Source organism: Accipiter gentilis, chromosome 7, assembly GCF_929443795.1.
Source record: "Accipiter gentilis chromosome 7, bAccGen1.1, whole genome shotgun sequence".
In the NCBI taxonomy this organism is placed as follows: Eukaryota; Metazoa; Chordata; class Aves; order Accipitriformes; family Accipitridae; genus Astur; species Astur gentilis.
In genome coordinates this window covers 15894298-15920420 of record NC_064886.1, presented here as the reverse complement: position 1 = coordinate 15920420, position 26123 = coordinate 15894298, and the positions used below count along the sequence as shown (strand labels likewise).

Genomic DNA, 26123 nt, shown 5'->3' with positions numbered 1-26123 from the left:
GTTGATGGGCCAAGAGAGAAAGGATGTGTAGGGGAGCTGGGGAACATTTCCTCTAGGCAGAGTGGATATAGGAAAAATCTGCAAGAAACCAGGTTTTAGCAGTTCCACTAGTCACAAGATAACTCAGATCTTTAAAAACCACCAATGTCTTGCTTTTTTATTCAGTTGTTGCAGAGTTGTCTTGAATTTTAATCGCCTCCACCCAACATTCAAAACTAATTGGAGCTGCGTGGAAGTCTGACCAAAATTTAAGGGGAAATATCCCTTCCTAGTCTTCAACCTTGCCAACTTCTCTCACAGGGACACTGCTATGAATAAGACCCACAGCACTAGTACCGACAGGGGCTCCATGGCAGCCAAAGTCAAGACAACAGCAACTCATTTTAATTCACATTCTTCCATCCACACTCCACCTAAAATTGCTGGAAGGGCTCAATGAACCCATCACAGCAGTACCTCCTTATTTTATTTTACACACAATTTAGAAAAGGATGATTTTTTTTTTCCCAGTCCTTCCTGGAGGAATGAGAATCTGGAACAGCTGATTAACAACTTACATATGCCATGGTTGAACAGTAAGGCATGTCACTTGCAGAACAACATATTCCTTCAAGAAGATCATTCCTGAGGTGTGCACTCACCCACCCACGCGCTAATTGCCTCTCAGGGCACCCATCTGATCACAGCTTCTGTAGGAATGCTGCCTATGTAAAGGGAACGCAATATGAAGTCAGGCACACAAATGGAAAATCTAATAAAAGGTATATCCAAAGGGGACTGAATAAGCCTCTTCTAAAGGCCTTACATAACATGATTTTCAGCTGAAGGCATCTTTCTAGATGAACTGAAACAAAAAGGAGCCCTTTGCAGCAGCTTTCTTCTTTGCAGATACAAACAGCGAAGATTTTTCAAGGAGGGGGAAAAAAAATAATTGCATTCAGTTCTGCTGTAACGTAGACCCAGCATCAGAACCATGCCCTAAACCCAGGTATTTGCATGTCACTTCCCCAACACAACAAGAAACCCAGAAAATTTTCATCTGGGCTGTAAAACAGGGATCACCCATGGAGTTGGGCAGGTAGATCCCCCACAACCCCTCTCCTTTGACAGCAGAGGCAGGGAGATCTCTGTCCTGCTGTTTCAATTGTCATCTGAAGGAACACGAGCACACTGACCACTGCACAGCAAGGAGCACAGCCCTTCCTAAGAGCATCCCAGAGGATAACCCGCAGTCCTGAGTTCATTCTGCTGGAATGATGCATGGAAACAAAGACGACGAGCCCACCACCACCTGAACACCAAGCAACCTGCCCCATCCAGGCTGAGCACGGGAGGGCTGCAAGGGCCGACTCTCAGCCCTTGCACGCCACTGTTGTGAAAGCACCGACCTGCCAGCTGAGCTGGGCACTGAGAGCCACCGAGCACACACCCATTCTGCTCCTACCGGAGATCTCCACAGAATGCGAGCAGGAGAATCGCTTCTTCCCTTACCTGCCTGCCTCTTCCTTAATTCCCTAACAACAGCGACCGTTTACCATGCTGGAGGTGATCGTCATCTAATCTAGCAGCAAAGGCTGAGGCACGCACCACTTGACTGAAGAGTTTTATCCCGGGGTTCCTTCCCCATGCACCCGCTTTTTTGCCTGGGATAAGGCTCAAAGAAAACCAACTCTAGAAGCCTGCAAGCTTCCAGTTTAATGGCAATATTCTACACTAACGCTTTGCTCGGTACCAGTCAGCCCGTAGTTCAGAATAAACACGCAAGTTTTTGGTGTTTTGCCCTGGTGTGTACAGTTAATGGTGATACGCTTGACTCTCTTATCGCCTACACACCATCAACTGATACACGTTACAGCTTTTTAAAAATATGTAGTTCATTCCAAACAGAGGCCATCTCTCTGCAGACCAACCAACCTGTGGGAATTGCAATTTTCAGCAACTCAGACGGTGGCCGTGGCTATTGCTGGAGCATGGGAATGGCGAGTTCCTGGCAAAGACCCTGCACATGTGCATGCAAGAAAACAGGAAGTTCAGACAAAGCGTTTCCACTGCCAGCACGCCCGGCTCAGCTGCACCAGCCCCGGCTGCTGCTCCGCACCGGGCTCTGCGGGGAGCACCGGGGGATGGAGGAAGGGAGGACGCAGCCCCCTGCGTCTCCGCACACCTCTCCACCGGGGCCTGCCGGAGGGAGCCTCCCCACCGCCTCCGTGCGCCCCGGCGGGGGCAGGCAGCGGAGGAGCGGCGCGGTTGGGAGCGCAGCCGCGGAAAGGGGCAGGTCGACGGGCGCGGCGGGGCCGCGGCGGCGCAGGGGTTAATGGCCGCGCACTTGCCGCGCCGCGTCCCCGCCCCCACCAATCAGAGCGGCGGCGGCCGGCGGCCCCGAGCGCTGCCATGACCATATAAGGTAAAAAGCCGCGGCCGCCGCAGTGCCGCTGCGGCGGGAACGGCTGCGGGCGGGCGGGCGCGCGCCCCGGGGCGGGCGGGGCGGGGAACCCCGGCGTTCTCCTCCCCAGCACATGGGTGGCTCGGTGCGGGGTCCCGGGGAGCTCATCCCGCCCCAAAAAAACCACACACGGACCCCGCCCCGCCCCTCCCGACCCCCAGCCGCTGCCCACGGCCGGGGAGGGAGCCGGGAGCCGCCCGCCTGGCAGCAAAAACCCGCCGCCACAACAGCAAAAACACAATATTACTGAAACTTGGCAAGGAAAAAGACATTTAAAATGAGTAAAAACTGCTTTTCTGGGATTACACGGGCCCTTTGAAGCGCAGGCTCAGCTCACCGCTCACGGAAGGTCAAGCCACATTCTAAGTAATTCAGAGTGACCCGCACAGTGCTGGATTTGAGCGGACACGATACAATTAAGTTCTAGGAGGGCCATTTTCCCTGTAGACTCTGGCAGCCTCCTGAAGGCTCTGAAATGCAGCAAGTGTATTTTTATGGCTTAATTTTAAAATCATACCAAACCCATGTTTTAAAATTGACCCCCTTTTTATCATCCCCCCCTCCCCCCCCCCCCCCCATAACAGCAAGGGTTTTGCTGTGGGAACTCGATGAATACCTCTGCTAAACGGGCTCAAACAGAAATCAAAATTTTAGGGTGTTGAAGGAACTGAAGGAACAATTTCATCAGCCGAGGCTATAAAAATAAATGAGGAACATAGGAACTGGTTAGAGCAAAGCCAGCAACATGTTGCATTGCAAAAGAACGTGTCAGGCTGGGGGGTTCAGGAACAGAGTACTTCAAGGTTTGCATGAAACCTTCTCATATGTGAATATTAAATAGCTGTATAAAACAGGACAGGAACATCATTGAGGGCACAAATGCAATGACAAATACAGAGGAGGGCAGGAGGAATAACTGAATAAACGTAAAAAACCCCAAACATAAGATGGCACTTAAAAATTCAAAAGGCCAGATCACTCAGAATTAGCAAGAATTTCTGCCAGGGACTGAGAAAACACTGGGAAGTGAGAGAAAAAGAGGGATGCGCATCCTCTGCCATCGGCATTTGATTGTGCCATGATGCAACACGAGTGCAACTGCGTGCCGGGTTGAGCAAGGAATTTCTAATCGAGATCTGTGCCATCGTGCGTGGCTTGGGGAAGAGCAGGACACGTGGCCTTAAGATGACCGCAAACCAGAATATTTGCAAAGGGCTGTTAATAAGATAGCAAAATGGAGAGCTATTTAAAGGAGGCTAAGGGTTTGGCTTGCTTCGCTTAGCACAACTGAGGCATAAGTGAGAACTCGCTGCCTCTGTTCCTGCAATGCACTCGCCATGTGGGATGCTATATTCAATTCTGGTCACTATTTCTATATATAAACAGGGCAGATCTGCAAATGGAGCTAGGAAAAAAAGGACAGGGCTGATGACAGACTGAGGACATCTTAAGTGTATAGTTAAGAGAAACTTGAGGGTCACAAAGAAAATAATGTTACAGAAAAAGACTTTCATCACAAGAATTTGCTGGTTAAGCATCAGAAAGGGAGATGAGAGCACCGCCCTCCAACAAGGGTAAAAGAAAGATGCTCTGCAATTTTTTCCATGCTGTATCAGGGGTCAACAGGAATTTATTTCAGTCTGAGACACTGCTCCTGCTCATTTGCGTGCTTTTATACCACAGCATTATAAGAGGTACTGCCAGGAAGGCTTCTGTACCCATCTTCTCAGCCTCCTTCCAAACCTTTGATCCGACCGTTCTCATGGCTGACGGACAGGAACCCAACTTTTCCGCATATTTTGCAAAGCACACCCCTGGGGTTCTACAAATAAATTCAAAGTGTAAGGGAAAGTAGTAGAATGTAGATATGGGCTCACTGAAAGATTATTTATTGGAGACTTAGCAGCATTTTGCACAGTAGATAATATAAGGGGTGTTTCCCTGCCCATGATCAGATGAAGCCCCTCTCCTCGGTATGTCAGGTACTAGGGGATAACAAGATCTGGCTGAAGTATAATAAAGCCTAGACACAGCCTTGTGATCTGGGAGAACTGTGGGACACCTGCGGTGGTACTTGGAGGAGCTGTTTTCTTACCGAGATTATTCTTGTCTTATACCGTACAGAGAAAGAGTAACTGAAGGGGCTGGCAGCAGTCTAGACCAGCTGAGATGCCAGGGCCACGAGGCCCATGGAAATGCCTTTCTTGGAACCAGCTCGCTCCTTTGCATCCATCTGATACAGGGCTGCAAGAAGTAGTTAGGTTCAGGTGCATTCCTGAATTAAGAGACACTCGAAGAGCTCAGAAAGCCAAATCCCCGACAGCGCAAAAACCTGACCACTGCTATCATAAATAAAGAGTATTAGGAGTATGATTCATGAGGGGTATGAGTCTATGTAAAAACTTCTGCCATAAAAAATTGGCTCAGATTAGTCAAGCAAACCACTTATTTACTGTGTTTCATGTACAGGAAGCATTACACTGATTACAGAGACATTAAATGGATTCTTACATGGCACTACTGAGCAGCATTTGTCACAACACGGCAGAGACTTCACAGCCTTAATGTTATTCATAAACAAATGCCGAAATGACAACAAAGCTGAGCATGTCATAGCGAGAAACTTTCAAAAAGCACTTACCTTATGCAAAGGCAGCACCAAGAACGCTCCGCCACCGCTAGCATCTACAATTATTGCAACAAATCGGGGGTTTACTGCACAAAAGGAGCTATCCCAAGTAACACGGGAAACGCGGATGTCGTCGTAACACTGATCATTTTTCACCGCTTGGCCAAACACGTGCCGAAATTTGCTCTGTCGTACCACTCGCCTCATTGTGTCTGCAGAGAAGAGGAACGTCAAAAGAAGGAGATCAGTTACAGATGCAGGGACCTCCTGCTTGCCCAGAAGATGCCTGCCAAGGACCTCCACGGGACAGGACCCTCTCGCCTGCACCATCACCCAGCTTCCAGCAACACAGAAATACGGTTTCACTCACTGTTCCTGCACCTTGCTTTAGACCTGCTAAGTTCTCAGCCAGTTTTGCCTTTTGTTTTGGTTTTTAATAAAGTTTCAGGCTGTCTTGCACCAAACACAACTGAACTGCACTTCCAAGGGTGTTTTACAGAAAGAATTTGCCGGTTAAACATCAGTTTTCCCATTGTAAATGTATTCTCTTATTGCGGTAAAGGAAGTTCCTAATCCTAAAAGCAGTTTTTAGACCAAGTCTCCACATATTTTCGGGGATAAATCTGGTCTTGGGTTGAACTTGTTTACTTTCAAGTCAGACAGGGTCTAGAAGATGTAAATAAAAATGCAAGCTCTCAAAATCTGGTGTTCCTGTGAAATGGTTCCACATGTTCACTAGCTTCCATTTCTTTCTTCTAACTCCAAAATCTCACTAAAAAAATAATAAAATTAGTTTCCTAGGCAGAAAGGAGTAATGGAAACAAGCTAATGACTCAAATTAACTTAGTGTGTCTGTAGCACTTCTTCTCTTGAGAAAAATAATTTTCAAGAAGGCTTGAGTTAGAATAGAGGGAAAGAGACTGGGGTGGAAAATTCCAGCACTCGAGCCCTGGAAGAAGACACAGGCACAACACCACATACGAACACCAACCCTGGAAGACAGCGACTGTCCTGCCCTCCACACATGCAGCCTTACGGAGCCCTTGCATCTGGGAAGGACTTTTCCCGCCATACAAGATTTTCTCCCTCAATCAGTGCTCGCAGGAGAACAAGAAGCCTCCATACAGCATCTTGCTTTTACATATGAGAAAAGTATTTCTGCCCCAGTCTCTAGGGAAAGCAAAAAAAAAAAAATTTAAAAAAATAAAAATAAGCAGAGTCCACCTCCTATCTCGCCTCCCAGTAGGTCCCCAAGCACATGCAGAGGCTGGGAAAAACTGCTCAGCTTCACAGAGCTTCTTTCTCCAGACCCACCAGCCTGAAGCTCTCAAGTGAGAGACTCCAAATATGGCTTGAGCACAACTCCCTCTACACAGCCTGTCTGCAGCAAAAGTGATAAAAGGTTGTACGTCTGTCTCTAACTGCAAAGGCTTTGCATGAAACTGTAGCGAAAAAGAGACTTCAGAATGATGGGTGTTTTGTAGTCTTGGAGGTTTAAAAAAAAAACCACAAACCAGCAACAAAAAGCTGAGTAACTAGAGGAAAGCACTCATCAAAGATGGCAAATAAGCAGTCACATAATATGTCTGAAGAGTAGAAAAATGTTACAATTAACCTAACAGACAGCTATCAAGTGCAACACTTCAGTTTCCACATAGATAAGAAAAAAGATAATCAGAGTATTTGTCTTCCACCAGCTCCCCCCAGCCATGTCCAGCTGAAGCATTTGGGAATTGGCACTGGCCATCTCCACAGCAGCTCCGTCTCCAGCCTGGGCAGCTGCTGCTGACACAGACCCGCTGCTGAGGTGCAAGTGCCATCAGTGTCACCGGTGTGATGGTAAGAGCAAAGCCCAGACCAAGGGGCACAGTCAGCAAGTTACCTGTTCAGGGAAGAGCCAGCTTCTCTGCAGACACAGCTAATAAATGCACCAATTATGGGGTATCTATCCCCGGGTGTGGGGTGGAGGCCACCGACAGCTTTCATACGGGACAAGCAGATGGCAATGGCTTTCAGCCACCGATGACCTGAAGCCTGCGAGCTGGTGACACAGGCGCGAAGGGCTCTGCGTTTATTTCCAGCCATTGAGAGTAGGTGGGTTTTCTCCGCAGCAGTTCTCATGGTACCATTTCCATACTGATGTCCTGTTAAATCTCCCCAATTAACTCTTGTCTTTTCAAAGCTACAGAAGTGCCACAAACACCATTTTATTAAGAACTCACGCAGCTGACGAAAAAACAGGTGTAGTTTTTAAGTGCAAGATTTTGTGAATGCCTGGGCGCTTAAGAGGTCCACGTGAAAAAAGCTATATATAAATTAGTAACGATTACTATCATATTATAGATGAACTTAGGCTTCCTCTGTACTTAACATGTTAACAGAATTGCATAATACAGTTTCTGCCAACTATTTCACTCACAGCACAAATAAAAGGCCTGTTCCACGCTGGACACGCCTGGTGACACCGCAGCGTAATGGGAAGTCATAAACCAGGAGCTGCTCTCCAGCTCCAGCCAAGTACATACGTACTCCAGGTAAGAGTGCAAAATCCAGACACGGGTTTCTTCCTACACTCATAATGCACAGCAACACCCTGAGAGTTCACATTCCGCTCTACAACTGGATGGAGTAGGGCAGACAGTACCTTTCATGCAATTGGACTGTGAAATATTAGGAGCAAACCATTATGCAGAGGAGACAGATAATTAGTCACCTGGCAGTGAAGTGCACCCATTTTTGGGGGGGGAAAAAATGCAACTGCTCCGCTCGCAATGCAGTGCAGGTTTTTGTTTTGTTTTCAGGCAAAGGAAGAGATTAAGTTATCCAAAATGGATGGGAGAAACTCTGCCGAAGCAGATGGCACAGCGTGCCTCGAGGTGGAGCGCTGCCAACGCAGGCGGCTTGGTGGGCTCGCCAGGGATCCGCGCGTGGCCGTCCCCAGCGGGGAGGGTGGGTGGGTGAGGCAGGGCACAGCTCCATCCAGGGGCACCAGCCCCAGTCCCTGGGTGGATTCAGAGCATGTTCCCAGCCGAGCCCCAGCCCCACTGAATCACGCTCAAAGAAAACGTGAATTTCGACTCAAAGATCCCCGAAAGACAAGAAACACGCCGTACTATCGAGCTGCCTGAGGCCCAATTAAGATACATCATAAAAAAATGCAGTTCCACACCCAGTTACTAATTTATCTAGACTCATTCAGAGACCTGTCAGACATTTTCATCCCGAGAGGGCTCCTCCCAGCCGTAAGCTGTTTGGGCACTGCACGGCAGGCAGGGCTCCGCTGCCCAGACTTTTGCATCCACAGCTTCAACTCCTGCAGCCGGCGGCGTGCAGGAGCAGCATCACCCCCTTCCTCCCAGCCAGCTCCATCCCTCACTGGCAGAAGAGATGACACCAGGCCACCCTGAAGAAGCAGGGGTGTTCTTGCAAAGCCCAACGTGCTGCAACACCGCAGGAAGCTTGCAAACAGCTTGGCCCTTTCCCTCTTGAAAGCACACCTTGCAGCAAAACCCTACTCGCTCATCTGCCTGGGGTGCGTAACTCATCTACGAGAAGGGAAAAGTCCCCTGCTTTACGCACAGTCAATTTTCGTGACTGTTCACCCACTGGCAATGTTCCCACCCCACTGTGCATCAAGATTAAAATCTGATGGTTTAGAAGAAGGTAAAGCAAAGGCTTAAACCTGCCTTGCTGAGTTAACCCACAACAAATTGCCCGGTGTCAATGTATCCTATGCCCAGGGGTTTTGCAATTTGTCCACTTTAATGCTGGGAATGTGGATATGATAGTTAAGAAGGATTATTTGTATAGCTTGGATAATCATATCTTTCTTTCTCTTGATCAATACCAGAACACCACATACACACAAAAAAAAATGCTTATCTCAAATATCAGATACTGGGAGGTCTGCCACCCCTTCCACTCTAATGGAAGAGAAACACCCTTTATCCTATGGTGAAATTCTACTACTTTATTTCCCTCATTTTTACCATTTGATGGAAAGGGTAATTTTTTTGTTTTCTATAAATGACTTTTAAAAAATGCAAAGAGTCAGATGTATCCAAAAATATCCTTATTTGTTCCAAACAGATTTGATCAAGCACACCTTCGCTGCCCTCTTCCCCACCTACAGCTCATCATCCTTAGCAGGAACTCTCTGATGAACACATGGTGAGCAGCCTCCAAGTCCTCATTTCCATAGCAAAGGGAGTGATTCTTGGCGTTGGATCACAGCCATTTTGATCTGGCTGCTCTCCAGAGAGGAGGAGGGGGGGGGGGGGGGGGGGCGGAATGTGCAGGCTGCAGTTCTGAAGAGCAGCGACTGTGGATCTTGCAGCACACGACAGAAAGGGAGCAGGTGAAAAACAAGCCAGGGTTAGCTTGATCCTGAGCACTAGAAAAAAGTCATCTTCTCCCTACGCCAGCCTCTTGTTAAAATGTGAAGGGCATTTAGCATCCTCATTTGTTTCTCAATACCGCAGTGCAAAAGATCCCCTCCTCCACTATCTGCAAAAAAACCACAGCTGAATTTGGTTGCCACAGATTCTCTCAGCAGGGCCATGTGTGGCCATCAGTGGAGACAAGCTGCAGGCAGGAGCTCCCAGGTTGGCCACTTGTAGGATTGCCAGGTGAGACACCAACATCTGAAATGATTCACCATAAGGAAAGACTGATTCAGCCTCTATCACACATGCAAAAGCGTGATCTGGCCCCTTGGGAAGTGACTTTGGAAATACCCGAGAGGGCAAGCAAGAGCATCCATGGTTAATGGGGCTGTGCTAGGGATTTACGCTTAGGAAGTAGACTTGGAGCAAGAGTTTTCAAAAAGGAAGTTAATTAGATCATTGTCTGTGCTGTTAAATCTTAGCTACAGAGCTGGAACGATCTCCATACACTTGCTAGACAGGAAATATTTTCTTTTTTTTTTTTTGTAAAGTACAAATTTGGAGGATTTAAAACCTCACAACTAGGAGTTGAAAGGAGTTTAAATTTTGCCAGAGTTACAGCCCTCAGCAAAATTAAAACAGAAGCGTTAGACACCCTGCAAAGACCACTACAATAGAAGTGCTGACAGATCTACGACTGCGCTGATCTCCTGGATCCTGCTCCGCGACACACCGCATCTTACACATCCTGGTGGGGACATAGGGAAGAGCCTTCAAAACTCTTCTTCCCCCCCAAATGTCAAGTGACTTTCAGCTGAATTTTACCAAACATTTAACTTTGTCTCCTACTTGTCTATGCCTGCCGTACAGCTCAGCCACTGGCCTTTGTGTCAGTGTTTAAAAGGACCTTAGAAATGTAGGATGCCGTCAGCTGTGCTTGCACAGTGATACTTTTCATTCCATTTCTTTCTGATCTCCCATCATGATGTGTCACAAGAGTTACCATGAGTTTGCCCATTTTCCTGTTTATAAAGGATTTATCTGTCTCAAGAATCCAACAGATGTATTTCTGTGGCTTCGGAGGGTTTTCAGCCTGCTTATGCAAGAGGAAATGCATCCTGCTAGGGAACACTTACAGGAAAACCCCCCACTAATGGCAAAATCCTGCTCAGCCCATGTGATTGTGATCCCTTCTGGAAAGGGAGACATTTGAAATAAAAGGCTAGTTTAAGTCACAGGCAGCCAGGGAGCGAGGAGATACAAATCCACTGGACAGGGACAATGGCACTTACAAAAGGGTGGTACTTGGGACTGGAAAGGCTCTTCCTTAGGTGGAAAATGTCAAGGTAAGTTGCATCTGCTGATGGTGAGCCCCCAAACTCTGAATTAGAGCCTTATTGAAGAGGTTGGATACACTTCAATGGCAGCTTTGGAATAAATGTACAGTCTCAGGTAACTATTAACAAATGAGAAACTGGTAAGGAGAAAAAAAAATCCAGATACACTATAGGCAATGCCACCAGCACTGCTTACAAATGATGGTTAATACCAGGGGGCACCTGCCTCATTTGTTATGGGTTGGGCAGGGTACTGGGGCCAGTAGGAAGAGGGGACAATCCCACCGGTGAAACCGCAAGACAGGAGAGCCCATGCCACAGGTGCCTGATGTGGGAAACTCCAGAGGCTTCTCGAGTACCCAGGCATTGACTGCGCAGCCCAAGGGCTTTCCGAACACCTCGGCTGAGACGCTTGGGCCTCATCTGCAAAAGCAATGAGTGCTCAGAGCTGAAATCTTTTTTTTAAAAAAAAAGTATGTTATAATCATAAGCCAATCATCAGGCCATGGATGTTTCAACCTGAGGCCTAAGCAGAGAAAACACCTACCCTCAGAGCAGGGCTGAGCCACATCTGCAAAGCAGTTGGCCATCACGGAGATAAGCACCAGAGAAGAGCCCACAAGGAATCTAGTAATTCACTCTTCAGAGCACTTTGAACATCACATGGTAGATAAGGTACAGAGCCGCATATGGAATGGAAGATGTAAGCATTCAGAGGTTTTCAAGCCATAAAAAGACCACCATGCCATCGCACCTCCTGCTCCGCACAGGCAAGGCAGACTCCATCTCACCGTCGCGGCCATCACTGCGTGACCAACAGAGCAAGGGGCTGGTGGAGCAGGGACTGAGCTAACAGCCATGTGAAAAAGGGAACAAATACTACCCAGGTTATTTCCTAAGTGCTCACTTCTGGCATTTCTTAACTTCAGAGCACTTGGCTGTGCAACCTCCTTGGGTTCTCTGTAACCCATATGTGTGCACACCACATTGTACTCAAGCACACACACACATACATGTGCCTGTGGACATACACTGCCTTGTGCTTTGTCTAGTTGCACACATATTCCACAAAAATATTTTACAGCCTTAGCATACTGCACAGGACAGCGTCTTACAAATGTCTCAGAAGACTCACTGATCTAGAAGAAAAGTCTGCCAGATCATTTTAAGGACAGCATTTTTGAGAACACCTTTGGCAGAGGAAGGAAAGCGAGACATATCTATGGGGGAAGCAAGCAGGCAAGCATTTGCTGCCGGCTCCACCAGTTGAGCCATGCAGAGAGCAAGGAGAGTGAAGACCATCCGTTCTTTGAAACCAAATGAGCACAGACTGACAAGCCCCAAAGGAGCAAGCTAACCCCACGGGAGGCCACGGCGAGCACGTGTTCTACAGAGAGTCACAAGTGGCATTAGACCACAGAAGCAAATTGCCACCATTGTCATGGTGGAGAACCAGTATGGCACCAGCAAGGCTAAAGGAGGACTTCATCTCCTTCTCCAAGTACCAAGGGAATCAATGAATTCAGTCTCGTGATATTAAGTCTTGCAATATTTGGGCAACGTAGGAAGTGGGGTGTGGAGGGTGTGTGGGGGGAATCACACGGCCACAAAAATTTCAGCTCTCCCTACGACTTCACATGAAACCTCTGACAGAAAAAAGGAACAGCCATGAATACCTTGATGCAGTCCTCTACTTTTAAACATAATGCTATTCCCTCTATGGTATACCATTTCAAATCAATCCATATTAAGTCCATTGCTGACAGAACTTTTGTTTTCAGATGTTCAGCATTATTTAAACCAAGGGTGAACACTACTACAGATGGTCACAATTCCAAAATACATCATATTTGTGCACAGATTGTTTTCAGTCTTTGGTTACTTTAGTCTAGGTTGAGCAAGACCCTGCCATCTGATTTCACTTCATTTTAAAGACAAAAAGCTGGAATATGAACTTAATACTGAAATTTCCAGCTGTTATACCACTGGCGAGATTCTATTTTGGGATGGGAACCTAAACCACAAACTACCAGGGAATTCGATTATATCTCAACTGGGGAGCCTCGCACATTCAAAAATGTAACACAACCCAAACTTAAAATAAGCTGAAATTGCTATTCTGGACAAAGTGCAAGGTGTTGGTTCTAACCTGTGAAATACTTGATATGATTCTGTTTTTCAGAGCTGTACCCTGAAACAATCATACTAAGACCATTATAATATGAAGAACTCTAAGTGCCTATAATGCATAAACCTTCTAGGCATCATGAAGAAGCACATGTTATTTCCTAAGTGTTTACCCTGTGCATGGCTGTCTCAAGTGCGCATCTCCCATGCTGTGGCTGACACTCCTTTCACGTGCACATAGGGATGCAATGGATATTTTCACTTAAAAGATTTCCAGGAATGCAATTGATCTTCTTGGGGGTTCTTACTGCTCATACCATTTTGTAGCTTGTATCTTTATGGTCTAACATTACATCATTTACCATAATTTACAGGGACAAAAGGACACCACAGTTGAAAGTCATTACCCCAAACAGAGAGCACTGTCTGTCTTCATTTAATCTGTGTCATCTACCATAAAGCTAGAACAGTGAACACACACAAAAATCATTACACAAAATAATTTATCAGGAGGCCATAATGGGATGGGTAACCAGCAAAGAGAAACACTGCAGCAGTTACAGAAACCGTGGATCTGAAATGGCGAGGCAGCTGAGGAGCATGAATGGGTGCCAGAGCAACAACCTCCAAACCAACTTCCTTTTTTGGGTTTACATCTTTTATAGCACCTTTTGTCGGTTGGCACTAAAGCTGCCTACCTCGTAGGCAGCAATGTGTGACGTATTTGAATGATAGCAATTTAACACACACTGGGCAAAAAAGGTCAGCAAAAATGAAAACAGAAGGCAGAGGAGAGCAAAGGGGGGGGGGGGGGGCGGGAAGCACTGATACCCAGGACAAAACCTCAGAGAGGCAAAAGAATACATGGGGGAAAGAGGACTAGGGTACCTGTGGATTAAGCATCCCAGATACCAGAGCGCATCTCCACATTTCAGCTTCCAGTTTTGCTGCCACTGGAGACAGAGTTACACAGTTGGTGGGCACCAAACAAGCTTTACAGGGTAAGGAAAGGGAATCTTTGCACTGGAGTAGACAGACTCCCACCTTAAGACACCACCGACCACAGAAGGCCATAGCCTTTCATAAGCTCCCCACCAAGAGCTTTCATTCTCCTCTACTTTCTCCACTGGAATAAACACCAGCGATGCTTCTTTGCACACTGTATCCTCATCCACTGCCAAGAGACAGAGCAATATACTTCCAGAGCTGAACAACAGCCCTATGAACTTCAGCCAGAGACATTACACCAGCATGATGGAAGATGCTACTTACACCCCTGGGGACTGACTGCATCACCCCCACAGTAAAAGCAGCACATGCCACAGAGAGGAAAGCAACAGGGCTTCAGACCACACTTTGACCCCGAGGAAAACATGAGACAGAGAGCACAACCCCCTGTGTAGAGCTGCAAGTCAGCAAGCCTGTTACAACAGCCAAGCGCCAGGATTCCAGTTAAGAGAAGTATGCAGATAAAATGCTTTCTCCATAGAGCTGACCTAGTTCTCTTATCAGTGCAACCGAGCTAACAAGGAAGTATCAATCTGCTCAGTGCTGCTACCCCAATTTGCTGAATTCTTCAGCTCTCTTGAAGGTTACATGCAGGCTTCTTCCAGACCATATTCCTGAGACAGTCGCAAGCTTGCCTTTTTTGGGTTCGGTTTTTTGTTTTTGTTTTTTTTTAAACCTAATTTTGGGAGAAATCTTACTACCAGCTAAGGATGGTAGTTACGAATGGAGAAAGAGCACTTCCCCAGCATGGCTTCATTAATTTCTCACCAAATCACCACTAGGTCCCACCTTTCCCAACTAACCAGCTAAGGCATAAGCGCCTTTTCCTAACATGACAGAGTGCTAACAGTGGAAAACAACTGTATTTTCTCCTACAACTTGAAGCAATCAAGTGTGCCCAGATGAAATAAAGGGCAAACATAAGCCTTTCTATGTGTGTGATAGAGGAGCTCACCAGTAGCCACTAGACCTGAAACTCAACTCCCAATACAGGATGTATTCTGCCCTCTTCCATGATGAGCTTAAGCTAGAAGTCAAGCAGAAAGCAGTACCCAGGTGCTGGGAGCCTAAAGCACAGAAAGAATAACATGCAGATTTCCCATTCTGCAAAAGTCAAGAAGTGCAGACATGAAGGCAATTTGATTAACATAGTATTTTCTAAGGTAAGCACATTTCCTGTTAAACTCCAGTTGCTTTAAGACATTATTGGAAACATTACACTGATTCTCCTTGCCTACAGTTAATTGGAACATTCCTTAAAAAAATGACAAGAAGATTTATGAAATGGAGAAATCTCCAAAGGACTTGATAAACTGTTTTCTATTCCTCCTCAATTACAACATGCTATGGTATCCACAGGAAGAAACTATAAATGTTACAGATGTTTTAAGGAGATAAATGGTCTCATAGATAAAAGGTCGCAGGTCCCAGTTCTTTATGGGTGCTGTAGCATTACAGCCTGAGACCCACCATCAGGAAACCAGGACCTGCAGAAAGCCCTCCGCTATAAACACAGAGTTAGCTGGGACACAAATTCCTCGCAACTTAGAAATAAAGCAGAAACAACAGATCAGCACAACCGAGGCTCACAAATAGACCAGCCAAGTGTGAGTCAGACTGACCAAGTGAGGATGCAGCATTCTCCAGATGGCCCTGCGTGACCACAAAGGCTCCGCTGGTCTGCTGGATGGAGCACAACACCCAGACCTGCCGGGAGCCCGCTGAGAAGACACTGCTGCCTCAGAGGATGTGAGCAGAGAGGAGCAGGATGGCCAAGCGTAACGGCAGTGCCTCTTGGACCAGCACTGCTGCCATACACCGCTGTCGTGGTGTCTTAGGTTTGTTTCCAGCCCTGTAATGGCAAATGTGATATGCCAGAGACCTGGACAGTATCACAGTTAGACTGGAGTTACAGCACAGATCAGTGTGGTCCATCACACTGCAATTTTGAATGGAGACACTCTACTTCAAAAAGTAGTGATGGGTTTGGTTAGCATACCCTAAGGAACATTTTCATCCAAATGCTAGCTAAATCGAAGCCCAATTTCGCAGCTTTCACTTCTCAAGCTACGCAGTAACACCCACCCAACAGGTGAGGCACTCGTGTTGAACTGCTTTTGATGTTCTCAAAATAAAACCAACAATGGTTAATTGTCAAAGACAAGACAGTATCTTCAGCACAGAAGAACACAGAAGGTTCAAACTGGACAACGCAAACACATTTCAGATTTTAACGCTGTACAAATAAGCTGCAAAATGAATCTCAATTCTCACAGTTGGAACTGGCGTGTTTCTCCAGATTTCCATTTGCTGTCCTGCCAGCTTTTCTGGCCAAGCAGCCTATAATTCAAAGAGTACCATTGTCATTCTGTCCCATTTCCGTAACATGCAATTTGAAATCAGGGCTGGGGGAGGGAGGAAGGGACTGGGGGAGGCTAAAACTCAAATCCAGATAGTTCAATCCGCTAACTTGATTTTAAATCCCTATCTTGTGGTACCAATTACAGCCCCTCAAACATCTGTTTTAGCAAAGGGTTCCAAGTTCAAACACATTTCCTCTGTCCTACAGATGTTCTTTGTCGCTGATCCGTTTCAGGCCAAGGCTGCTGTCCTGTGCTGCGGCAGAGCCCCAGCTGCCGCACACTGTAGCTAAGAGGGCAGCAGCCTGGGCAAGCTGGTGTCAAGCCACGAGTGCAACACAGAGCACGTTTCTCACCTCTCTAGGCAGGTGAGGAAAAAAAAATTACTTAGGAAAGCTTATTTAGTTTAGTAAGTAGCTCTAATAAACATTCCTGCTACACTATGAAGAAAGATTTCAGATGCAAGAAGGAAAAACACTTTCCTACACCCACAGGCTCCCTGTGCCAAGGACGAGGCGTGTACCTGCTGTCTGTGGCACCCCCAGCACCCCCCCAGCAGCTCTCTGCCTACCTGATGGGGAGAATCGCACCATGATACATGCTGGGTGAAGGCTGATTTCTGGGGAAGGGACCTGCAGCTGGCTGCTCTCAGCTGGGGAACTTGTTTTCGGTTAGAGGCATGAAGAATTACAGCCCGTGTTTGATGACCTTTAAACTTTACTTACCTGTTGGCTTGACAGTCATGTTACTGCACGTGCAACCCACACTTCCAGCCCTTTGAGAGTCCCTGTGGCATTTACAGCAATTCTGGAGGAGACCAGCCAAAACAACAGGCAGTATTACGCTGAGATAAGCCCCAGCTGGTTTTCATGTGATCTTTCATAGTGCTTAAGAATTCCCCCAGTAGACCAGACAATCAATGTGGCAAGCACTGCATATAAAGAACAAAAAGATAACCTTTACCCCCAAAGAAACATCAGGGAGCAAAGTGGAGAGTATAGAGATAACACAAATGCATCCAAAGCATGGTGAAACAGGAGGCGAAACCAGGGTAGCCCACCTTTAAACAACTGCACCTTAAAACATCATGCAGAACTTTAACAAATTGCTCCAGAAAGCAGCAGTGGCCAGGAAAAAAAAGATGCTGGAAGGCACAACGACACTCAGCTAGAAGCGTTTCTTGCCTACACTTCACGCTGTGCTAAAGCAGAAGTATATATTGCTGAACTACGTCTGGCAACTCATGTTTGCCTAAGCTGGCTCAGAATTTTTTCCTGCCTTGCAAACTGATCTCAGCAGATCCAAAAAAATGAAAATAAACCTTAAAAAAAAAATCACTGAAAACTCAAAAAATTTAATACACCTCCTGTTCTGAACAAGACAGCTTTGTGCCAATTTACTCCAACCTCCAAGATACACTATAATTAATATAAGTACTGCAGTAAGAAATTAACAGTTGAAAAGCTAAGTGTAAGAATGGCCATTTATACACTCACACACAGATCACATCATGTGTGCTGGTGCAAAAAAACGGAACCACCTGTAAAACAAGTACACTTAGTATTATATGCTAGAAGTATTCCCAGCCTTGTACCTCCAAGACCCTGAGCAAAACGTTTAACCTCACATTTCCAACTTGAAAACAAGGATATCAATCTGTTTCGCTCAGGTAACTGCAAGAAACAACTGTAATGCTGACTGGTCACTGTATGATGAAAAATGCCAAGTAAATGCCAAGCACATACCCCGAGTCAGTTGGGCATTCAAGATTCCAGCATGAACTAATAAACTGTGGTTTTAAAGTATTTAAAGCAAAAAGGGGGTGGAGGGGTGTAAAAAAGGCAATTTCAAGAGGTAATACTAGCACTGAGCCGAGACCCTCACCACGGAGCCTTTGCTGATGACTATCTTCCGTATCAAGTGATCATCTGCCCAGCACTGCCAGTTTGCCCAGCTCCCAAGGGACAGAGTGCTTACTATGGCTTGAATTTGTTATTGCCTGCTAATCCCTGGTGGTGCTAATTACACTCATTATCAGTTTGTCTGATTGGGCCTGACGCATGTCCAATATCAAAATGTGCAGTACCCTAGGATGTCAAGTCCCTATCAGATTTGCAAGGCAAGGGGATGCTTCATAGTGTGATGTTTCAATACAGCAGGTTTATACATTTATGTGAGATAAACAATGGATTTTCAAGGACTCCAGAACACAGTCTCTATAGCAACTATATGCAGAACTAGGGGGATGGAGGGTGAGGGAGGGGAAGTTCCCACATTTCTAAATACTCTGACCAGAGTGATTTGAAGTTCATTTTCCAGGGACTACTTACACCAGGAACACCAGGTGAAATGTATTGCCTAGTTTCATACATGGATGCAAACATGGTCTAGTTCTAGGCACACCACTCTCCTCTAGTTTTAAGACATCTGCTTAGGCGTATTTGATAAGACTGCAGAAATGGTTGCCTTAATATTCAGCTAAGAAGAACTGTACATAGATTACATATATGCTTGTACACACATAGCTACAAAGATGCTACGGCCAGCTAAGATTTGGAGAGCCACAGGGAAACCACGATCCTGCCTAAGGGGAACACTTGGCCCTAAGCGCAGCTCAGCAACACTCCAGATGAAAGCTGCGAGCTCATCTCGACATGCCTGACTGCATCAGGCTGAACCTTAATCACTTTAAGTCAGATCCTACCACTGTTTTCATTTTACTTCCATTGCTTTTCAAATTAAACTATTAAAAGGGAAAACAAGAATAACCTAATTATGATGGATTGAGAGGTCCAGCTCAATGTCAGAGCCACTATAACTGATCCATCCACATCCAGCTTCTCCCACTGAGAGCCAGACCTCAAAGGAGTCATTACATGCTCATAGCAAAAAGCATATTATGTATCATTTTCTGTTATCATCAACAAAATTTGGATAAGACAAAGCAAATAACGTTGAAGCAGCAAAGTGATAGTGCTGAATAAACGCTATTATCCTTTCTCCAATGCAGGTGATTCTACCTTGGTATCTAACTCATTAACAAAGAAGAAAAGCAAAGAAGAAAATGGTGAAAGAGCCCATGTTTTAATTTGTCACCTCTAAACCAAGGAGAGCTCTTCTACTGATGAGCATCATGAGAGCAACAGCAGGCTGGCAGCCTTCGAAAGAACAATATGGGGTTTTTTTCCCCTTAGGAGGCAGCAGCAGATACCATTTTCATTATTCCTCTGTCAACTTCCTTGCTAGTTCCTGACCTACAGAGCAGTTACGAAGGTGTCTGCTGTAAAGAGATGACATCTGTCTTATTGGCATGAAGAACTGCATGGCTGAGGTGTAAAGGAAAATTATCTATTTGCCAACAGTCACCTTCTACTTTATAGCTACATCATTATCTCCACATCCAGCCACTAAAAATTCGGATCAGATATGTATCCACTACACAAACCCATACTGGCACATACACAACTAATGGTTGGTAATACAACTAATGGCTGGTATATTCTGTGAGGAACCTCTCCAGACAGTTTGCTCCTCCGAGGACCATCAGTGCCAGACTTGGCATCAGAGAATCCTCCAGCGCAAAGCCAGACCTGCTGCCAGCGGGACCTCTTGGGCTCATCACTGCTATGTCGAGAAGCCGAATAATTCTAGGGTCACCCTGGCATTTTACGTGCCTAAAGCCATCATCTAAAAACACCTGCAAAGTCATGTACCAAACAGTTATAACCTCAAAAAGAAACAAATAATCCATTTTTAGTATACTCACATAAGGAAAAAGTAGAACAAAGCAATCCTACTAGCAAATAGAAAGAAAGGGCCCAATAACTGATTCCCAGCTATACTGGTATATTCAACACATCCAGAATAATCAACTTCCAGCGCTAGCTTTCCTGAGTCACTTCAGCTAACCTAAATCTTTTTGCCTTAGTTTTGACTTGGCGTTCACCCCAGCAGCACCACCGCCACCACCTGCATTTGTGCATATCGTGACAAAAAAAATACCAGTTCATGTCCTGTCAGCTTAAAGCCACCGACAATCTGACTTTTCACATGTGGCTATATAACCAGGGTGACTATAAACTGAAGCTGTAAGCAGTTTCTAATCAGACTAATTTCAGAGTAAACAACCAGAATATAAGCAGACCAAAAATATTAGGTGGGGGAGACTACAGGGAAAGAGCTAGAAGAGAACACTGACATTTAATTCTTGTTCATATGCCCTGTAAAGGCTTAAACTGGGGCACTTCAAATCCTCAGTGAGTTTCTGTTCAACACATCCTGAAAGAAGGACTGAGATTATCACAAAAGCCTCAGTAAAACACAATCAAAACAAACAAACCCATACTTTAAAAGTCAAGTGAAAATCTGCCTGTGAGTTTGCCTAAAAGGACATTCCTAGCCCTGGGAGTGGTGCGCTGATGACCTCACCAAGCTGCAAACTCAGGCCAGGAAGTGTTTTGCTCATGTCTTCAAAATAGGAAGCTGGCATCCAAGTTATGGCCCTCGGAATCGATAATCAAATTAAAACCAATAACATAAATTCTCTTAACGATCAAAACGCAACGCTGTGCTTTAATGAGCCATTTTATGAAGCCGTCATTAAAGTCTAATATTAAACTTGAACATGATGCATGGAACAGTTACTGAGGGCAGATCTCTCCGCATCCTTTGCTGCATCACTCAGGAAAGCTGATATTTTACCCTTCTGTGCATTCCTTCTCATTGCCATTAAACTGAATCTCTGCCTTTTGCTTGGAGTGAATCCCAGAAGTGACAGATGCAATAAGCATGAAGATTTAACTTGAAAAAGTCCAATGATGTCTGAAAAGGCAGCTCACTAGAAGACAGAGTAATGCCAACATAGAGACACACAAATGCTGATTAAAGCAATCTGTATAAAAGGCTACAAGTGCCCACTGAAAAATTACTATTATGAAGTGCTATATTAAAACAAACACAAAGCAAATGCTCCCTGACATGTACCCGAGTGTGCCAGGTCTTACTATGGCTACTGAAAATACTAAAAACATATATACACAAAATAAATATGCATTAACTTGACTGCAACACTATCTGATCTTCTACCTTTGTGTACACAGCCTTTAACAAACATGAATATTAGCTGCAATAAAATGTCTCAGTGAGTGCACAGCCATCTGTTTTTTCCCCTTGAGCAGAAAAGATGATTCAATGCTTGTTATTCAAATGAAAATCGCATATACCCTCTCCTGCTTCACGCACAAGATACCCGCTGTTTTCTCTAGCCATCGCACATTCAGCACATATGAACACGCTTCTGACAGGATGGACTGTGCCAGTTCACACCATTTTCCCACACTTCCAGCAGGCACAGAGCTTCTCTCCTGCATGTGCTTAGAGCCGCGCATGAGGAGAAAGGATAGTGGCAAGTAGTTTGGATACAGCCTAGCCTAAAATTAAACCAGAATCGGTATCGGCAAACTGAAAAATCAGCCACAGCCTAGTATATTCAAAATGTCACTCTTTCATTTTGCTAACATCCTTGGTCTTGCTTACACTAATCCACACACACACATCTGCGTGAATAGGCTGAATAGACATGCTCAAACAAACGTGTACAGGACTGAAACTACAGCTATTAAAAAACCCACGATGCTAATGCGTATCAGTTATCTTTAACAATAAAACTGCATCAATCAGTTTTACTTTTGTTTCCAGTCAGCTTTCAGTCCTTTTTTTTTTTTTTTTTTTTTTTCAGACCTGTCTCCTGTGCAGTCACAGCATCACATTGTCTAGCCGGGGTACTACAGCTGAACGTTTGTGCGGTTGCATGTCGGGCATCTTTCCCTCTATCCTGAGTGGAGAAGCAGCTAATTTGACAAAGCACGGGTAAGTACTAACCTTTAAATTCTGGCCTTTGAGACACTGCTGTTAAAACAACGTGGCTTTCTGCATAGAAAACCAAAGCCCAGGAACATGTCATACAACCCAGGACTTTACACATCTCCCGAGCAGACTCAGAAGAGCCATTAATAACGGCGTGACATGCACCGTAAAAAAAAAAAAAACCCACAAAAAAACCAACAACCAACTAAACCCTCCAGTCATCTTTTGTCCTCTGCAACATTACAGGGTGGCAGCGGGGACGCGGGGGCGGGGGGACACGCAGGCACCCGGTGCCATCGAGCTGCTGCTGCATCACCGTAAGAAAAAAAAAGGAAAAAACCTGCCGAACAAAAGAAAAAACACCCCCCCACCCGTCCCCTCCTCGCAGAAGGCGGCCGGGGCTGGCAGCGGGCATCAGGTGTGCGGGGCGCAGGGGCTGCCCCAGGCGCGGCGGGAGAGCCCGGCCCCGGCCCGCCCCGGGCATGCCCCGCCGGCGGACCTGCGAGCCGCCGCCGGATGCCGGGGCCCGCGGCGACCCTGAGCCGCTCCGCTACCTAATAAGGAGGAGAACGGGGGAGAAACCCCGGGCCGAGCGCCGGGGCGGGGAGGGCGCTTCCCCTCACAGGCCCCGGCGCTGACAGCGGCCGCCGCCTCAGGAAGGGCTCGGCGGTAGCGGCCGGCCCCGCGCGGTAAGAGCCCGCCCGGCCGGACCCCCGCCCTGCCCTGCCCTGCCCTGCCCGGCGCCCTACCGCGGGCACCGCCGCCTCCCCGCGGCGGGCCGCCCGCCGCCTCGCCTCGCCTTCCCGCCCCGCCAGCTGCCAGCCGCCGCGCCGCAGGGCGCCGTTCCGCTCCCCGGTTCCTCCCTCCCTTCCCCCCCGCCCCCGTGCCGCGCACCGCGATCCACCAGCCGCCGCCTCCCCGCGTCCGCTCCTCAGCCCGGCGGAGCCGCCTCCTCCGCCAGCCGCTACCGCCGCCGCCGCCGCCCGACTGACCGCCGCGCTGGGCGGGGGCGGGCAGCGCCGGCGCGAGGCCCCGCCTCTTTGCGACCACGCCCCCGCCCGCCCGCGGCGGGCTACGCCCCCTCGTGAGGTGCCTCGCCTTCCTCTCCCGCCTCGCTCGGCGGAGAGCGGGGGCGGCGAGGTGAGTGGCGGCCCTTCTAGCCAATGGCGGCGCGGCGCTCGCTGCCACGCGTGGTGGCGCGCCCTCTCTCTCTCTTCCGCCCTCCCTCCCCTCAGCCGGCCGGTGTGAGGCGCGGGGCCCGGCAGCCACCCCTCGGCGGCGGTGGGGGAGAGACCCTGCCTGAGGGGGGCCGGGCCCGCCCTCCGGCCCCCTCCCCCCGCCGGTCCCCTCCCCGCTCCCCTCCCCGGCCCCGGCGGGGCCGCGGCAGCCCGGTTCCCCTCAGCCCCTTGCCGGCTCGGCGCCCCGCGGTGACCCCCGCTGCTCCCCAGCCTGCCTCAGGCCTCTTCCCTCGCAGCCCCAGCTGCGACTCCCTGCCGGGATGGGACTCTCGTCCTGTGCTTTAGGTAGCCAGGGTGCGAGCAAAGGTGGGGATGTACTGGCAAAAGGACAGGGAGGGTTGGTGGCTCTACGGCAACAAAACCCAAAATTGCGAGTGCTGATGAGATGAGTGAGGCACAATCCCGCGGCTGTGGTTCCTGGTGAGCCGGCGGCCACGCGGGGCACAGCCAGAGCCTGCTGTCAGCAAACGCAACCCTGAAGAGAACCAACGGTTCTGCAAGAAAAGCAATGCTGAAGAGAACCAAGCGTTCAGCAAAAAAAAGCAACACTGAAGAGAACCAACCGTTCTGCAAGAAAAGCAACACTGAAGAGAGCCAACCGTTCTGCAAGAACACTGAAGAGAATCAACCGTTCTGCAAGAAAAGCAACACTGAAGAGAACCAACCGTTCTGCAAGAAAAATGACGCTGAAGAGAACCAACCGTTCTGCAAGAAAAATGACGCTGAAGAGAACCAACCGTTCTGCAAGAAAAACAACTGTGTCACCTCGTTTTGTCATGCCGATTTGCTGGGGCCCGTTGCTGCCATGGAAAACGGCACTGCCAGCAAGACAGTGACAAAAGGAGAGCTTAAGCCCCTGCTAAAAATCACACTTTAATGAGAAGCGCAGGACAGTAGCTTGAAACCAGAGATTCTCCCCATTGCGCTAAAAGTAAAGCTGCTTTTGGGGATGCTGGCTTATGTGGTTGTAAAGAGGGGTTTTTTTATCTCTGCTGTTCAATGAAAGAGGCTAACAGTTATTAATACGGTACACAGTAAACAGTAAGAAGGTGAGTACCTGTGCAGCAAATACCTCAAGGCACGCAGGGTAATACTGCTCTCAATGGCTGCGTGTGTCTGTTCCTCCAGGGGACTTGAAGAGCGGATGAATGATGCTAGATCAGTGCCCACGTTGCACAGTGTTTACCATACATGGCCAAAACCAAAAGCTAGTCTAGCTTCCCTATACGCTTTGGCCAATATTTGCAAATTCATTTGCATGTGGTTAGGTGCTTAAGGGACCTAATTCTTCAGGGGACCAACACACTCGTAACTCCCCTCATAATCCTTCAGAATTTGGAGAAATATGTGTGTTGTGATGAGCTGAGCTGAGCTGAGAAGCCTCCTCTTCCCCGGTGAAACTGCGACAGGACTGTGGACTACGCCCTGTTAAGTGATAGCTGGGTGTTAAAACATGCGGAAAGCCTCACAGAGATAGATTTGTCCTGGTTTTGCTGGTGATTACAGCTGATGGAAACATCAGATGCCACAGTAGCTACAAATTAAACAAACCAATGTTATCCAACATCTGTTAAACTTTGACACTAGTTTAACCACTGATTCAATAAGCAGGAAAGTCTCTCCTACATACTGAGCAACACCTTGATTAAAAAATTATACACCCAAAGATTAGAGTTGCAAGCCTGCATCCTTGCCACGCACTGCCCACGGCACCAATTACCGTGAAATTAATACCTTCCTTCTGAAAGCCAGCCCAGCACACTTACTCTCCACCCTCCTCCCTCAAACAATCTCTTTAAAGCTAGAAAAGAAGAAGAAAATGAAAGCAGTTTGGCAGCCTCGGAGCAGACCCGCAGGTAATCTGTAGTTTAGTGGGTTTAGACTGTGATTCATATTTTCCACATAGGTACGTGACTTGCTGAAGGTCACACAATGAGTCAGTGATAGAACTGAGTGTCTTGACTGCCAGTCCCACAGCCATTAATTTATTAGGAGTCTTGAACCTGTGCATGTGGCTTAAAACTTTATAAAAAACTATTAATACAAGCATATAAAATCATACTTTAAAATATACATATGTGTAGCTCCTTCTAGCTCAAAACAGTGGGCAATCTTGAAATGATATTTTAATCATGTACCAGGTGGTGCTTTACCCTGGATTGAAAAACAACAGCAAAGGCAGCAGTACCCAGCACTACCCAACAGCTTGGAAGAGAAATCAAGGAAGATTTTTGGCATTCATCTAAAAAGAGAGCGGTGCACAGAGGACACAAAGTTAAATTTGTCCTGGGAAACCTGATTGAAACCTAATCCTCTCAGTAACTGCCACCTGAATGGTTGGTTCCTGGTTCATGTTGTCACTGCAGGGATGGATACACCTGCAGCACAGCTTGCTCGTCATGGCCTTGGAACAGTCACTAGGGTTGGACTCGAAAGGGAATGATACCTGTTGAATTTACACTAGCACTTCCTTAAACATTTGGGTGGAAATGCTCCAAAGATCACTCAGATCCTGACTTGGATTAGTGAGCCATTTAGATCACAACAGCTCACTGTACAAGGTGATGAAGAAATGACATGAAGAAATTTCAGGCTGAAGTCTTCAACAATGGAAGGAATGGCTAAGGTTTTACACATGCTTTTTGGTTCCACTGTAAACAGTTAATCTTCATCACTTCAGCTGAATAAAATCATTCTAACAAACAGTACTTAAATTATAGCCAGAGTGATG

The 26123-nt window shown here is 47.1% G+C and overlaps 1 protein-coding gene across 4 annotated transcripts in view; it reads right to left on the bottom strand.

Annotated features, from left to right (window-relative positions):
- Nucleotides 1–24508, bottom strand: part of CORO1C (coronin 1C) — a 48734-nt gene extending 24226 nt beyond the window's left edge. Inside the window, exons 1-2 of one of the 4 annotated variants that reach the window (XM_049806212.1) lie at nucleotides 24450–24508; nucleotides 5085–5284 (exon numbers count right to left, since the gene is read on the bottom strand). In XM_049806212.1, coding sequence (XP_049662169.1) covers nucleotides 5085–5279 — 195 coding nt within the window. In that variant the 5' untranslated portion in view covers nucleotides 5280–5284; nucleotides 24450–24508. Of the gene's footprint in view, nucleotides 1–5084; nucleotides 5285–17014; nucleotides 17035–23048; nucleotides 23159–24449 lie in introns of those variants that run through there. The other 3 variants (XM_049806211.1, XM_049806210.1, XM_049806213.1) reach the window with 3 other exon arrangements.
- Nucleotides 24509–26123: the final 1615 nt, after the last annotated feature.